The sequence below is a fragment of the Dermochelys coriacea genome, chromosome 3 (genome assembly GCF_009764565.3).
Source record: "Dermochelys coriacea isolate rDerCor1 chromosome 3, rDerCor1.pri.v4, whole genome shotgun sequence".
NCBI lineage: Eukaryota > Metazoa > Chordata > Testudines > Dermochelyidae > Dermochelys > Dermochelys coriacea.
In genome coordinates, this window is record NC_050070.1 from 168730676 (window position 1) to 168744767 (window position 14092).

The window sequence follows — 14092 nt, forward strand, 5'->3', positions numbered from 1 at the left end:
CTGGGGCTACTGATATTTAAATAACTCCAATCTACTGGAATTTCCACTGTGTTGGGGGTTTTGCTTATTTGCAAAGTAATCAGGCTAAAATTTTTGGTCAGCACCTGTAAGTGCCAGGACACTTATTTAGAAACTATAGTATGGATGTAGGTGCTCAGTTCTGAATATACAAGCTTGCATATTTTAGCCATGATTCTTAATGTTTTCCCAAACAAACAACCAATAACAAAATCCCCAAATCCCCAACCTGCAGTTTAACAGTTTGCACTTATATAGCATATTCTATTTTATCATCCTAAAGCAATCTATAAATATGAAGATCTATAGCAGCCCTCTAACAAATGCATGATCCCCATTTGGCAGATGAGTAAACTGAGCCATGGAGAGCTAAAGTGACTTGCCCAACACCTCACAGCATATAAATTCTGGCTATGAGTCCCATGATACAATTACTATGCTATGTATAAAGCCAGCAGTCTAGCATTCCAGGGCAATCCTACAATAACAAAACAGTGTTTATACCTGGAGGAATACAGAGTTCAGTAAACCATGCCAGTTTCAACTTCCAAAAACTTGTTGTAAACCTAGAAAACATTTTTTAAAATAGCTTAATGTTCTTCTAAGAAAAGAAATTGTTTCCAGACTTTGAATGAATCTTAGAATGAAGTCACACATGAGCGAATGTACATTAATTATTTTTTTATTAAAGTATCAAAACATAACCTTGAGAATAGAAAATAAATTGCTTTTAATGCTGTTTTAAAGGTTCTCCTGAATAAAGTAGACATTTACTAAACCCATGCAATGCATTGCTCATGTCTAGACATTTTTTTTTTAAACATTGCTTTCTGGGGTATATTCAAATTAACTTTAGTACCATAACTTATGAATTATACTTGCACATACACTGGTACATGCGCATGCGTGCACGCACACGCACACACACACACAGAGTGCAAAGCAGCTATGACCAAAGAGTTAGAAATAAAAACAGAATATCTTCTGACAAAAGTAGTGATACCACATTAACATTTGGCATGCTAGTAAATAACATTTGTGTTTAACTCAAGCAGCAAATGCAGGACGCCTGCGTCACCATAATACAGTTAAGAGCAACTGTACAAAATTCCTAAAGAAGAGACACAAATTTTGTGATTATCTTGAACAGTAAATGAAGCCAGTCCCTGTACCAATACCTTATAACAGCATAAGTGACAAACTTTTTTTTATTTAGCCTTTGCTGATATTTGATGCACAAAGGACAAAGCCATGGTATCTGGATTATGCCTAGATCTACTGCTTCTATATTACAGAAGTCAAATGCTAATGAAAATTCATTTGACAAGGTTATTGAAAAACATTCTATGTATTTCCTGTGTCAGACAAACAATGGGCCAAATTTATCCATTGTGTAACTCCAGTTAAGCCAGTGGAGTTGCATGAGGGGGCTCTGTTCTCCAGCCACAGGATCTGAGAAACTCTCATTGAAGTCATTGGAAGTTCCAAATAATCTGCACTAGAGACTTGGTCCCCAGGACTGCATGTGGCCCAATATGTTGTATTTTATCCATTCACCTTTCAGGTACTTGAAGTACATATTTGAAACATGATATAGGACATTACAATATATCCAGATCTTAGGAAAGTGTATTAAGAAGTTCTGTTGCAGAATATAAAAATAAAAAAGGATCTGGTATGATATCTGGTTTACCAATCTGGGGCTTGCAAAGTAAGAAGCTGATGGTTGAGGTATCTATTGGTTTAGCCTTTAAATTGAAATTGTATTTTTAACACTGCAGAACTGGTGTAAAATATTATGTACTGTAAGCTCCATTCTTATGGTTTACTTCATTTAAAATGCATTAAGCAATTAGACACCACTGATTGAGATATGAACTCTCTGAACCCAATCCTGCAAGATGATCAACACCTCATGAGAGGCAAGGATCAGGCACTTATACTTTTTAAAAGTGGTGTCCCAAATAGAAGTGTTGAAGTTTAGAAATATATAATATTAGACACCAAAAAGTAAAAATAAAAAAAACAGTACAACACTTGTGTTTTCAGTTTTGTCTTGTTTGCAATATTTATTATTTCAACTTCTTAGGAATATTAGTGATAAATAAGGATATTTTCTTTTACAGAAAACTGTAATGATAATACTTAATAGGATTAAAGAATCTGAGGATTTCACAGAAACATCAGAATTTAAACAAACACTCATAACTCTAGCTCTTTAGTCCAGCAGCTCAACTAATAGTTCAAAACATCTCTGGTTAGATTTTTAAAAAAGTAAAAAATAGTTACTCACTACATCACCAAATTCTAGGCTATTCTTGGATTCTAAACAGCATTTTGGTTGGTTGCAGTTACCACTCAAATGTGAAAGAAAAATTACTACAATCAGAATTCTTTCCCCTGTATAAATCATCTGACAATAAGAAATAATCCTGACAGGGTGAGAGACTTCAAACCATTGCTCCCATGAGTAAGAGCTACCTGTGGGACTACTTGTGTGAACAGGATTACTAATTTGAGTAAAGGTGTGCATAATCAGCCCCTATGTGATCTAATGTAATAAGTCTTTTCCATTTCTATTTTCTGTGATTCACAAACTTGGGGTTCAATCCTGCAAACCTTACTCAAGCAAAAGTGTTATTGAAGTCCCTTCCTGGTTAGTTCCCTCTTCCCAAAAAGTGCAATTCACCCATGTGCAGAGGGCCAGCACAAAGTGGATGCATTATTTAAATTACAGTTATAGCGTAAAAATAGGGCTTACATGATGTATAGCCCTTGCACCTGCCCTCTGCACAGGGGTGAATTTCACCCAGAATGAATGATAAATGGGAGTTTTGCCTGAATAAAGATTGCATGCTCAAAACCCAAGACATCAGGGAATCATTATATTTTTCAAGTCTATTTTTACTGTGTAATTTTGTTTCCATAAAGTTCTTTGAAATACCACACATATGAGATATTATACTTTGGGTGCGCAAAGGCCAAGGTGCTTTCCTATTTTTCATGGCAAAATTGCAATTCCTGAAGAACAGTGAGGGACGTTCCAGTTCAGTAATTGCAAACTTAGTTACATGGACATTTGGCAAGAAACTTACACTTGTCACAACTATCAGATTTCTCAGAATCTGTCGCTGAGTCATAAAAAAATCCACACAAGTGTTGTGGAAAAAAAAAAAAAAGTACAATGTTTAGTTTGAAACTAAAGTCTTTGCAGCATTAGGTTAGACTACAGTCCCATCACATAGCGACACATTCTGCCAGAAAGCATCATTCTGGAAACTGCAATACTTTAAAAATACTCTCAATGTGCTTTCCCTACCAGCAACAAGGAAAGATAGTGTCCATCCAGCACAGCTGTCGGTACAATGTGCATCATTGGAAGTCAGTGTTCTAACAAAAACATCATGAGTGCAGGCACTGTACACTAGCAGAGACCTAAAACTTCTGGAGCTGTTGTCTGTAGCTTCTAGGAACAGCAAGTATGACAAGTACTAAAACCTAGAGTTGAGGCAGATGACTGACTTGATCGGGACCAAATCTTTGGAGAGGAAGAATCACAGCTAAGCCAACATGATCCTTCCTGCTTAACAAAGCAATCTCCCCTGCCTAATGGTTCTAGACTAATAGGATCCTACAGATACACAGAGTCAAATCCTCCATGGTTTCTGTTTTTTTGGTGTAAAGATGCACTATGAGAACTCTTGGTTTGCCTTAACCCTGCAGTGTTCCTTCTTTGATCTGTTGAATAAAGAGGTTTCTTTCATCCTCAGGTGTCCTCCCATTCTGTGCTCGAACTATGCAAGTGGGCCTATGGAGATTGAGCATGTATATCAAATGTTGCTTCTCATTCTTTAGCTCTTCAATCTGGGCCTTTAGTTCTGCGTTGATAGTTTCCAACTTTTCTGATTCCTAGCCACAGAGCACAGACACAAGTATTGCAGTGAGTATTTTACATAGTTAACCATAATGTTATTGTGATGGTTGCCACCCTTTATTGGTAGCAAAGCATGATGGTTGGGTTAGAAAGAAACTACCTGCTTCTTAATTAGTCATAATTATGCAGCTGTACCTGACCAGTATATAATAGTCTATAGAACTGATTCAGACAATGGCCCTCTTTGCCCTTTAAAGAAATATGACAGTGGTCACAAAGCCAAATTCAATAGAGCTACCTGCCAAACATTGCTTTGGCCAAAAGGAAGCTTACTTGCCGCCACGCCACCCCCCACACAAAGCCATTATGAACTCACTTGGCCAGTCCAATGGCCAAGTGGAAGTTCCAGTGAGCTGTGCCCCAAGATCTGAATCCTTGATTCTAGCGTGGTTCCTTGTTCCCAGGCCAGCAGGGACTTAGAACATGGGGAGGCAGTCCGTTCATTTTGGTGTAGGATGATAAGAAGCGGCACCCTGCTTTTCTCTGATAAGCCCCTCTGACCAACACAAGGAGTTATGTTAATGGGCTCCCCACGCTTTTCTGAAGAGACAGTCACTGATATGGGGCCTTTGAGAGACTGTTTAGTACACGTAATGCACTAAATATTAAATGCTTCTAATCACAAACTTGCTAATGGAGACAGACATTAGCACTGTAAGGGATACTATGTGCCTATTCTTGTGTCCTCTGTGCTACCATGTGTAAATGCTCTTGTCTATAGGACTCTTAGGACATCATTACTGTTTTGCAGTGGCATAAGCTTATGGTATCAATAAGTAATAGTACATAAGCTTGTGATCTGTAAAAGTTACTTCTCTGAAAAGTTCAATCAGGAGTGTAAATTACAAACCAAATGAGATGCAGCTTTAATCTGTTAAGCTACTACATCAGTGATCATTTCTAACTGAAGAGCCATTTCATAGAGAAATCAAGTTTTGGTGCATGGAGTAAGCATAAAAGTTATTAGAATCTATAATATACATTATGTGAAATGTAATTTCAATTCCTCGTGTGTTCCATTTACATTTTCAGATTAGTATTATCCACATAAATAACATTATCACTCACTAAAATTGCAGCAATTTTCTCTTCTCCTTCTACAATTATTTTTCATCTATCTTTCATTGTTAACCAAATTTGATCTAAAGGCATTTGGGTGAAATTTACCCCAGTGCCCTAGGATTTTGCATAGGCCTTGTGCCAGTCTGCTTCACAAAGATGAATTTAACCCATTGGTGAATTCAGCTTTCCAACACTCAAGTGAGGTGGCTAAATATCTCCATTTTACAGTTGGGGAAAAGAGGGTAAATGACTTGTCCAAGATCACACAGGAAGCCTGTAGCAGAGACAGGAACAGAGTCCACATCTCCTGTGTCCCAGTCCTGACCTTTAGCCCGAAGACATTGTCCTATTTGCTCAAATAATGGAAAGAGGAAATAGGGTGAGAACAGTCAAAGTCAGTAACTTACTTTCTGCAAACATTCTGTTTTCTCCTTCTTTTTGTTGCGGCATTTTGCAGCTGCAATTTTGTTCCTTTCCCTTCTTCTCTTTTTCCTTTCATCTTCTTGGGGTGAAAACTAGCAAGATTCAAGATGCACATACTCAGCATGATGCAGTAAATGCAGAATCATCATGTTGATAATTGCTGACTTTTAAAATAATGGTAGCACTAAAGGTTAGCAGTAATAGGTTTGTGACCAAGACAGAGCAGACGACACCCTAGAAGTATGCTTCTGATCTCACAACAGTGTAAATCAGGAGTAACTCCTCCGAGGTCATCACTGTAAACCTGGTGTTAACAGATCAGAATGATATCCTCCATGTGTCACATTCTGAAGATTTATTTAAGCCAACATTTTTAAATTAAAAATATATTCAGATTTTATTCTACTGACTAATGTTTAATTCCCTGAAGTCAGGAGGAGTTTTGTCTGAGTAATAATGATGTGTAGAATCAGGCCCCTAGTCTGGTGGTTGGATAGCACAGTACTATGCCAGTGTCTAAGATCTACTAGCTGTACTCAACCCAGCCATCTTTACACATTGAATGCCCTCTGATGCCAATAGGAGTTTGGAGTGGGATCAATGGTTGTGTATGGAATTCACAAGAAGTTCCACTCTTTGCACTCAATTCTGCTCTCAGTTACTCCAGTGTAAACCCAAAGTAACTTTGGCCCTACGGACCAGAGTCTCATCTCACTTGGATTTTACACTGGTATAACTCCATAGATTTCAGTGGAGTTACTCAAATTTATACCAATGTGCATGAGTTCACAATCTGGCCCCCCACAAGGCTAGGAATGGCACAGCTTGTTTCTTCAAAAGAGGGTGTTATTATACAACTTAGCGCTTTCCTTTTGGCCACCTGGTAGGTTCACAACCAGAAAACTGGTTTACAACCAATTCACGGCTATTGACCAAAATTAAGCTATCTTTTTATATTGAGATAGTGACCTTGATATAAAATCCTAGTGGTTGATTTTACTTCCCTGTAGCGAGCTGAGGAAAGTCAACCCTTTACCTCCCACCTGCGGATGACCTCAACTAACTACATCAAGGTTAAATTGCAGTGACTTGCTCCAGGCCCTACAGCAAGTCAGTAGTGAAGCCAGATCCAGAGTAGCCTCTAGAGATACTCCCTTCCATTAATAAGGGAAGTTATTACTTGTCTCAGGCTAAAAATAAACTGGCCCTAACTGAAAAGAAAAGTGAAATCGTGTTTCACAGTAGCATCTAAAGAAAACAGAAATAAAGAAACACTAGAGCACTGAACACAGTGACAGATTTAGTCCCCTAAGGACTGCCTGTGTGAGTTTATATCATTCTTGGTCTTTGGTATATTTTGTGGTCCACTAAATCAGAACACTAATCAATCAAACGGAATCATCATCGAAGGAAAAATACCTCTGCTTTCAGAACAGACATTTCAACAGGTCTTTCCAACACTGTCACTGTATCCAATGTGGAAGACATCCTGTGGGATAGGCACTTATTTTGGATGGCAAATCTCAATTCTTCCTTCACCAGTGGGGTTAGATTTGTGAAATCCTCAAACCCCAGTGATGCTGTAGGAGACAAACAGGGAACAATTGCGGAGGCGCTGATTTCTGATGCAGATACCTGGCTTGGGTTTTGGAGCATCATTTTGCTGAAAAGGAACAAAATAAAAACATTGAATAGTCTTTCAATAATCTTAAAAAGCCAAACAGATTTGACAAAAGAGAGCTGTATTTTCCATAACTATGAACCAATCCCTGCATATTTTTTGCATAGGTTGAGGTGACACACTAATTTATACACATAAATAGTGTAAGATATGTATACACACACATTTATAGATTTATTTTAGAGTCTCATGGAAAGGTGTGTGAGTTGACACTGTAGTTCATAATGGTTGCAAGAGAACGGTTACTGTCTATTTTATAAGGACTGATCATGTATTCCTTGAGCAATCCAAACTTCCATTGAAATCAAGCAGTGTAGGCTCAGGTCCTAAGTGAATGCATCTATATTTAATCATTTTTTAAATGGATGCATGTTTTTTAGATTCTATCTTATTATGCAAGTCCATTTTCAGGATCTTTCTGCATTGTGAATCCTTCAAGCATGGCAGGGTGTGTGATGATAGTATTGGGGTGTGAGGGAGGAAAGGAGAAGGACCCATAGAAGGAAAATGGCAATTGAAGAGATTTTAAATTTTAAAATTATAAAAAGACAAAATTAATGGTTCTCTCATACTAAGAGCTGTACCTCTATATTCGAGCTTGGAAGGAATGGGCCAGATCTTGGCTTCAGTTACACCTGTGTAAATCCAAAGTAACTACACTGGATGCCTAGATTTACGTGGGTGTGACTGAGTGAGATTAGAATCTGGTCGACAATTGTTCAAATCAAAAGATAAATTCCTGAAAAGCAGTTTGTAATAAAAGTTGGCACAAGCATAAAGAGCTATACATGCTCAGATGTATCAAGCCAGAGGTAGAGTTGGAGGGAAGGAATAATGCAAAATGTGAAGTATATTTTATTCTTTTGCTCTTATGAAATCAGAAAGTATCCTTGCAGACCCTTAAAATTAAGGTATTTTTAAATGATTAAACATTTATGGCCAGATCCTCCATCACTGTAAATTGATGTACAGTAGCTGTATTAAGTTCAATGGAACTATGCCAGTTGACACCAGTGGAGGATCTGACCCTTATTTTTAAAAAATTGGATAAAATTCAGATTATTTTACCATCTTGCTTTTTCTTCTTCCTCACAGCATGCAGTCAACTGCATGTCTTGTAGTCATGGGGTTACTATAGTATTACCTGTTCTTGATTCCTATGGTAATTATAGTAAAATCAGTTGCAATTAACTCCCTAGCAAGTAAGCAGACAACTGCCTCAGGGCATCTGTGTACATAAGTGAAGGCTCTATGTAGTCAGCCTAGATTTGTGCACTCACCTTTATGTCAGTGCTATAGCTTCGCAGTTTTGGGTGGGGGTGAAGATTATGTTCTCTAGCAAAAGGCCAGATTCCTCTCTCAGTTATCCAGAAATTTACTCTAGATTTACACTGGGTAATTGAGAGCAGAATCTGGGCCAGAGCTAAATGTTTGTAAAGGGTAAATATAAAATCCTAAGGTTAGTGAACTACCGATATGTAGAATTCCCTTGCCCTGGCCACCAAATCCCAGGTTTGGAGGCTTTCCAAAAACTCTCGTTTTCAATAAAACTAGAAGAACTGAGGAGTTCCCAAACTCGCCACATGAAATCCTGGCCCTACTGAGGTCAATGGAAAATTCCCATTGATTTCACTGAGTCCAGGATTTCACCGTCATTTATTAAAGAAGGGAAAATTCCCTGGAACTATTTGTTATTCCAACAGACCTTTATGTCTGGGAAATTTATGTAAATTTATTCACTTCAGGAAGCCCCTGCTCATGAGTCTCATCTTAAGTATTGATACCCATTAATCCTATAATCTCAGAGAGCTAGAGGATACTCATCTCCAACAAGTTAGAAACATCCCTCCAATTTCCAGCTGACAAACCAACAGCAGCATTTACCATTTAGCATTTCACCAACACATTCAAATAGGTTCTTTCTATTTTCCAATGGGATTGAACCCATCATTGTCTGTGGATAGAGGAAGCCTTAGCCATGTGCATTAGCTGTCACTATTGTTTTTGCTCATGGTGATAGCTTAATTCTATATGGGTAATTTTGTTTAACTCACTCCAATCAGAGATCTAAACAAAGCCATTTCTACAGCCCACCCCAAATAATTAATTGTGCTAATAAATTTTTAGTGCTGGTGGTAGGTCTGTTTTTTTAAAACAATATGTGGATAAACTTTTAATTAAAATCAGCATTACCACCAAAAGAAACCAAGAATATTCAGAGCTTTCTCAGAAAATATCTTGAGAAATATTGTCCATGCTGGATTTCCATTAGTAATTTAAGGAGTTATTTTCAGATATCCACTAGCACTAACAAAACTCTGCTAAAATCCCTTTGATAACCCTGTTTGCTTTTACTGGTGTCTCCTTGATTTAAGAGTGATGGGGGAGTGTTCTCTATGGGCACCCGTGACTTTAGAACTTGCGGCTCCCCTTGGTCTGAAATAACCCAAGTCTGTTGACCTTCAAAACATGCTGGAAGGAATCGTGACTTACTCAGGCTTTAGGAAAGAGAAGGGTTCGAAGGGGCTGAGGTCTGTGGGTGGGTAGGTTTGTGGGAGTACTTTTTTGGGTCAGTTTTGCTTTAGTGGGGTTTGCTGCTAATTTCCACTTGTTTTTTGTAACCAATTTTGTAAACTCTTTGGGTCAGGGACTGTCTTTTTGTTCTGTGTTTGTACAGTGCCTAGCACAGTGGAGTCGTGCTCCATGCCTGGGGCTCCAGACACTATGATAATACAAATAATTATAAATCAGAGTTACAACAGAAGTACGGAGAGTGCTAGATAGATACCTTTTTGTATACTTGATAAAGCAACATAAAATTGAAATGTTGGTATTTTCTTCTGTTCAAAAAGATTTTTTTCTTCAAGATGAAACATACAACTTCCTATATTACACTAGTATAATAAGAGTTAAAAACTTGTTTTGCCTCCTTTTTTTCCAGTCATCCATCTGTACATTATCTTAGGCTGTAAGTTATTTGGGGCAAGGACCTGGTTTACTCGGTTTGTAAAGCACCTAACACACTTTGGTTTGCTCTATAATTAGCTCAAGAAAATAATCACATCTAAACCTTTCTGTTTAACTACAATTCCATACAACTACATGGATCCCAATCTGGTGAGGTGCTGAACACCTTCATCTCCCATTGAAGTCATTGGGAATTGGAGGTGCTGAACACCCCACAGAATAGCACCACAGAGGGCTCAATTCATCCCTGACGCAAGAGCAAGCTACTCCATCAGAAGCTTATGATCAAGAAAAAACAGTACGTTTCCTGATGAAGAGCCCATTCCACAGTTTGTGTAATGATATTTTTCCCACCACTTTTAGTTTTCACCTCTCACATTCTGACATTTTATGTGTCAGGGCACATTCTGCATTCCAATGTCCAAACTCAGCCTTTATGTTATTTAAAGTGTCCTTCAGTTTAATGCGAATATTAAAAATGAACACTTCAGGTCACCCTCACCCCTAGCTTTCCTTTAGCTGAACTGCAGATGAAGGATTGAATTGTATTTCCTTAGATGAATTCATTTCCCTCTGCTGCTGACGCAATAAACCCTGTGAGCCATACAGGTTAATCTGAAACGGCATTAAGAGCAATTATAGTTCACAACCTGTGTGCACTCAAGTTGACCTTTAGGATTCTGATATCCCTGATCGTATCTGCCTCCTTATCTGCTGGCTTCGAACTTCTCTGCTGTTGTTACTACCAAGAAAATCGATTTCACACAGGAAACTCGTTCCGTGTAACAGTTTTACTGTGGTGTCGTCACCCAACCCTGCTCAGTTAGGCAACAGGTCAGCAACTGATCTTGTTCATGTCAGTCATGGGGGGTGGGGGGAAGGACTATTGTTATCTGCGACTGACTTTCCCCACCATCTAATTATTCCCCACCTTGCAGGATGATATTGCTTCTCGTCTGTGTGTCCGCTAATCAAATCATGCAAAGAGGTCAACATTCCCCCCCCCCCCAATAACATAAAGGAGGATAGCACCATCTGGGAACCTCACAACACTTCTGTGTAGCCCGGCCCAGGCTCACCAGACACAGCCATTGCCGGGTGACCCTCCTTAACAGGAGGTGCCCTGAGCGCTGGGTTACTAACTTTTCTCTCTAGTCTAAACGACCGTATCACAGCACAACTCGGGCAGCCGCTTGCGGGCGCCGGGCGCCCCGCGGCACGGGAGAGGCGCGCTCCCTGCTGCCGAGCAATGCGCCGCCCTGCGGGCTGCACCGCCACCCCCAGCCCCAGAGGAAGCAACGAATCGGGCAGCAAGAGCGACCCGGGCCGCTCAGAGGGGAGCAACCCGGTCCCGCGGGTGAAGGGGTGGGGGGGCAGATGCGCAGCCCCCCGCCCCAGTGAGAAAGCGCCCGGCGGGTCAGACGCGCGGCTGAGCGCCCCGGGTTAAGCCGCAGCGGCGGTGACTCGGGCGAGCAGCGATTGCCCCGTCCCAGCGGGCTGCTGAGCCGTGTCAATGGGGGGGGGGAGGAAGGGGGTGTCTCGGGCGCGGGTCAGAGACTCCGGAGCAGGAGAAATGGGGGTGGCGGGAGGGGGGGGGGGGGCTTTTTTCTCGTGCGTGGCCCCAGTTCGGAGTCAAAACCTTCGCTCTGCCGAGCGCACTTTTGCTTTCAATTGTGCGCTCCGCGAACTGCCCTGCCCTGCCCCGCGAGCGGGGCGCGGAGGAAGGTCCCCCCCCCGCCGCCCCGACCCGCCCCGCCCCGCCGTCCAGCTCCTTAGCAAAGCCCCGGCGAGCCGAGTCCCCGGCCCCCCGCCGCGCCCCTTGCCGAACTCACTCACCTTTCCCCCGCCGCCTCTCACGCTGCCTGGCCGCGGCTGGGAGAGGCGGAGCGGGAGCAGGAGCAGGAGCGAGGCAGCGCCGGGGAGCAGCGGCGCGGCTCCCTGCCGGGCAGTTCCGAGTTTGCCGCTTGGAGGAGGGCGGCGGCGGCTGCTTCCCGGTGTGTCCCTGAATCTCTGGCTCGGCGAGAGGTTGCATCACCCTCCTTATATAGCCCAGTGAGCAGCGCTGGTATTTACTCTGGCGGCGAGTCCCGGGCTGATGTCATGCTATTAATAGCCCCGCCGAGCGAGCGAAGGAAGGGGGGGGGGGCGCAGCGAGCGGGGGGCGGTGATGCAAGGCCTCCCCCCGGCCCCACCAGGAGGAGGAGCCAGGGAGCTGGCTCGCCCGCACACACGCTCCATAACAGGGCTGCAGCCGCCTGGGCGAGCCGCCAGATGTGAACTCCTGCAGCTGCGTGTCAGCCTCATGAGCCAATGCTGCCCAAGCCAGCGGCATGACTCCAGATCGCTGGCATCCTGCTGCAGCGGGGATGGGCAGCAACGGATGGGGGGGCGGGGGGCGGCGGTGGACTGAGGGGGCAGAACTGGTTCGCTGAAGGGACCTGTTAGGAAAGGCTTTGTCGTTTTTCTGTAGCTATTTAAACGGCTGGAAAATCATCCCCCCCCCCGCCCCCATTAGGTCAGCCTGTATTTGGGTAGGGGGGAGAATGTGTAATTGTGCATCAGGCGTCTGGGCCGGCCCTTTTGGGAGGCAACAGGGTGAGACTCCCTAGCCCCATGTGTGTGATACTGTGTGTGTGTACGCGCGTCAGCCTTACCGGGCTGCCCCTGTGCAAAGGGGAACAGCGTGAGGCTCGCGCCTTGACCCAAAAATGCTCCAGCCCGCCCCGGTGTGGGTCTCCCAAGAGTTGGTCTCCGCGGGAGATTTAGCGAAGGGGATGAGAGGCGGGGACGGGTCCGCCCGTAGCCTGTGGGGGTGGGAAAGGGGCATTTCTAACGGAGAACCGAATTCACTGTGGAACGTATCCCTCCCCTCAGAAACCTGGCCGATCCGCGGGTGGAAACTGAGAAGATTTCTAGAGAAAAATCACTTCCCCATTCCCTTTCCCCCGCACGGCGCAGATGTGCTTCCTGAGATATTTTCGGCGTGATCTGGCGCTTGGAATTCCGTCCCTTTACAGGCTTTTACTAGGAATCGGGTGCGTAGGTTAGTGGGGCTTTTTAGTAATAAAAGCAAAGCCCGATTTACAATAATGTTCGAAGGACTATGAAGTTTTCAAAGGAACTGAAAATGTGATCCCGTGTCACTGAAATGTAGTTCCCCCAATTTCAGATGCCGCCTAAACGTTCAGTGTACAAATTGCGTGGGCTGACTTTAATTTTTACCCGTAAATATTAAAGACCCCTTTGCTGACACAGCAGGGAGCTTAAAAATATCTTTCCTTAAACAAAGCAACTTACAATATCCTTCTGGCTTCGGGGAGGAGGAGGACTTAAAGGGAGGAGAACGTTTTCCTTTTTTTCATTTCACATCACGCTAATTTCTTAAACAACAAGAATTAAATTCTAACAGCCACAACACAAAGCTGGGAGACAGATTGTTTAATGTGCTTCAGTATTCACAAACACACACACACACACACATATACACAACATAATATAATACTTACATAATACATATAAAAATAGCATGAACACAACTTTCACTTGTAAACTCAGGCACTCAAGCCATGTTGACTCAGCCACTTTGTGTACTGAGTGTATACATGCATATCATAATATACATCTATAAATATATACAATGCATTAATAAGCAAGAGTACTACTTTAAGGTCCTCATTTAATAAGGGGCTATATATGTGCACTGGGGGCAATCTAAGACTGATAATAGCCTTAAATCTTGAAATGTCATGACTTTTGCATGCTTGATCTCAGAAACTTAACACTTCATTAACAACAGCATTTTGTTAATTTCCTACTTTTTTAAGGAGAAAGGGTTGGGAACAGAGAAAGAAAATCTGTCTTGCACAATTTAGAAGATCATCTTTGCAGTGTGTAGGCACACTTTGTTCCTTGCTCTACACTTATGTGGTGTGTTCAGTTTATAGATTCTAACGGCAAGTTCTTTATTCCACACCTGTTCAGTTTTTAGACCCCTGGCAAGTTCTAAA

General features: G+C 42.2%; 1 protein-coding gene across 2 annotated transcripts; it reads right to left on the reverse strand.

Annotated features, from left to right (window-relative positions):
- Positions 1-680: 680 nt before the first annotated feature.
- Positions 681-12187, reverse strand: ATF3 (activating transcription factor 3). Of its 2 annotated transcripts, XM_038397067.2 has the most exons (4): positions 11922-12187; positions 6857-7100; positions 5422-5529; positions 681-3927 (listed from the first exon to the last, which is right to left on the reverse strand). In XM_038397067.2, the coding sequence occupies exons 2-4, from the start codon at positions 7094-7096 to the stop codon at positions 3730-3732; spliced, it is 546 nt and encodes a 181-aa protein (XP_038252995.1). In that variant the 5' UTR covers positions 7097-7100; positions 11922-12187; the 3' UTR covers positions 681-3729. The 2 variants fall into 2 exon arrangements, with proteins under 2 accessions (XP_038252995.1, XP_038252999.1); XM_038397071.2 differs by lacking the exon at positions 11922-12187 and having other exon boundaries at positions 6857-7102.
- Between the last annotated feature and the right edge of the window lie 1905 nt (positions 12188-14092).

Excerpts from the sequence above, each read along its gene's own strand:
- ATF3 (XM_038397067.2), bottom strand. The coding sequence starts at position 7,096 with ATGATGCTCCAAAACCCAAGCCAGGTATCTGCATCAGAAATCAGCGCC. Across the intron at positions 5,530-6,856 it reads TGTCTGTTCTGAAAGCAGAG|TTTTCACCCCAAGAAGATGA; the intron begins GTATTTTTCCTT and ends GAATCTTGCTAG. Across the intron at positions 3,928-5,421 it reads AAACAGAATGTTTGCAGAAA|GAATCAGAAAAGTTGGAAAC; the intron begins GTAAGTTACTGA and ends CTCTGTGGCTAG.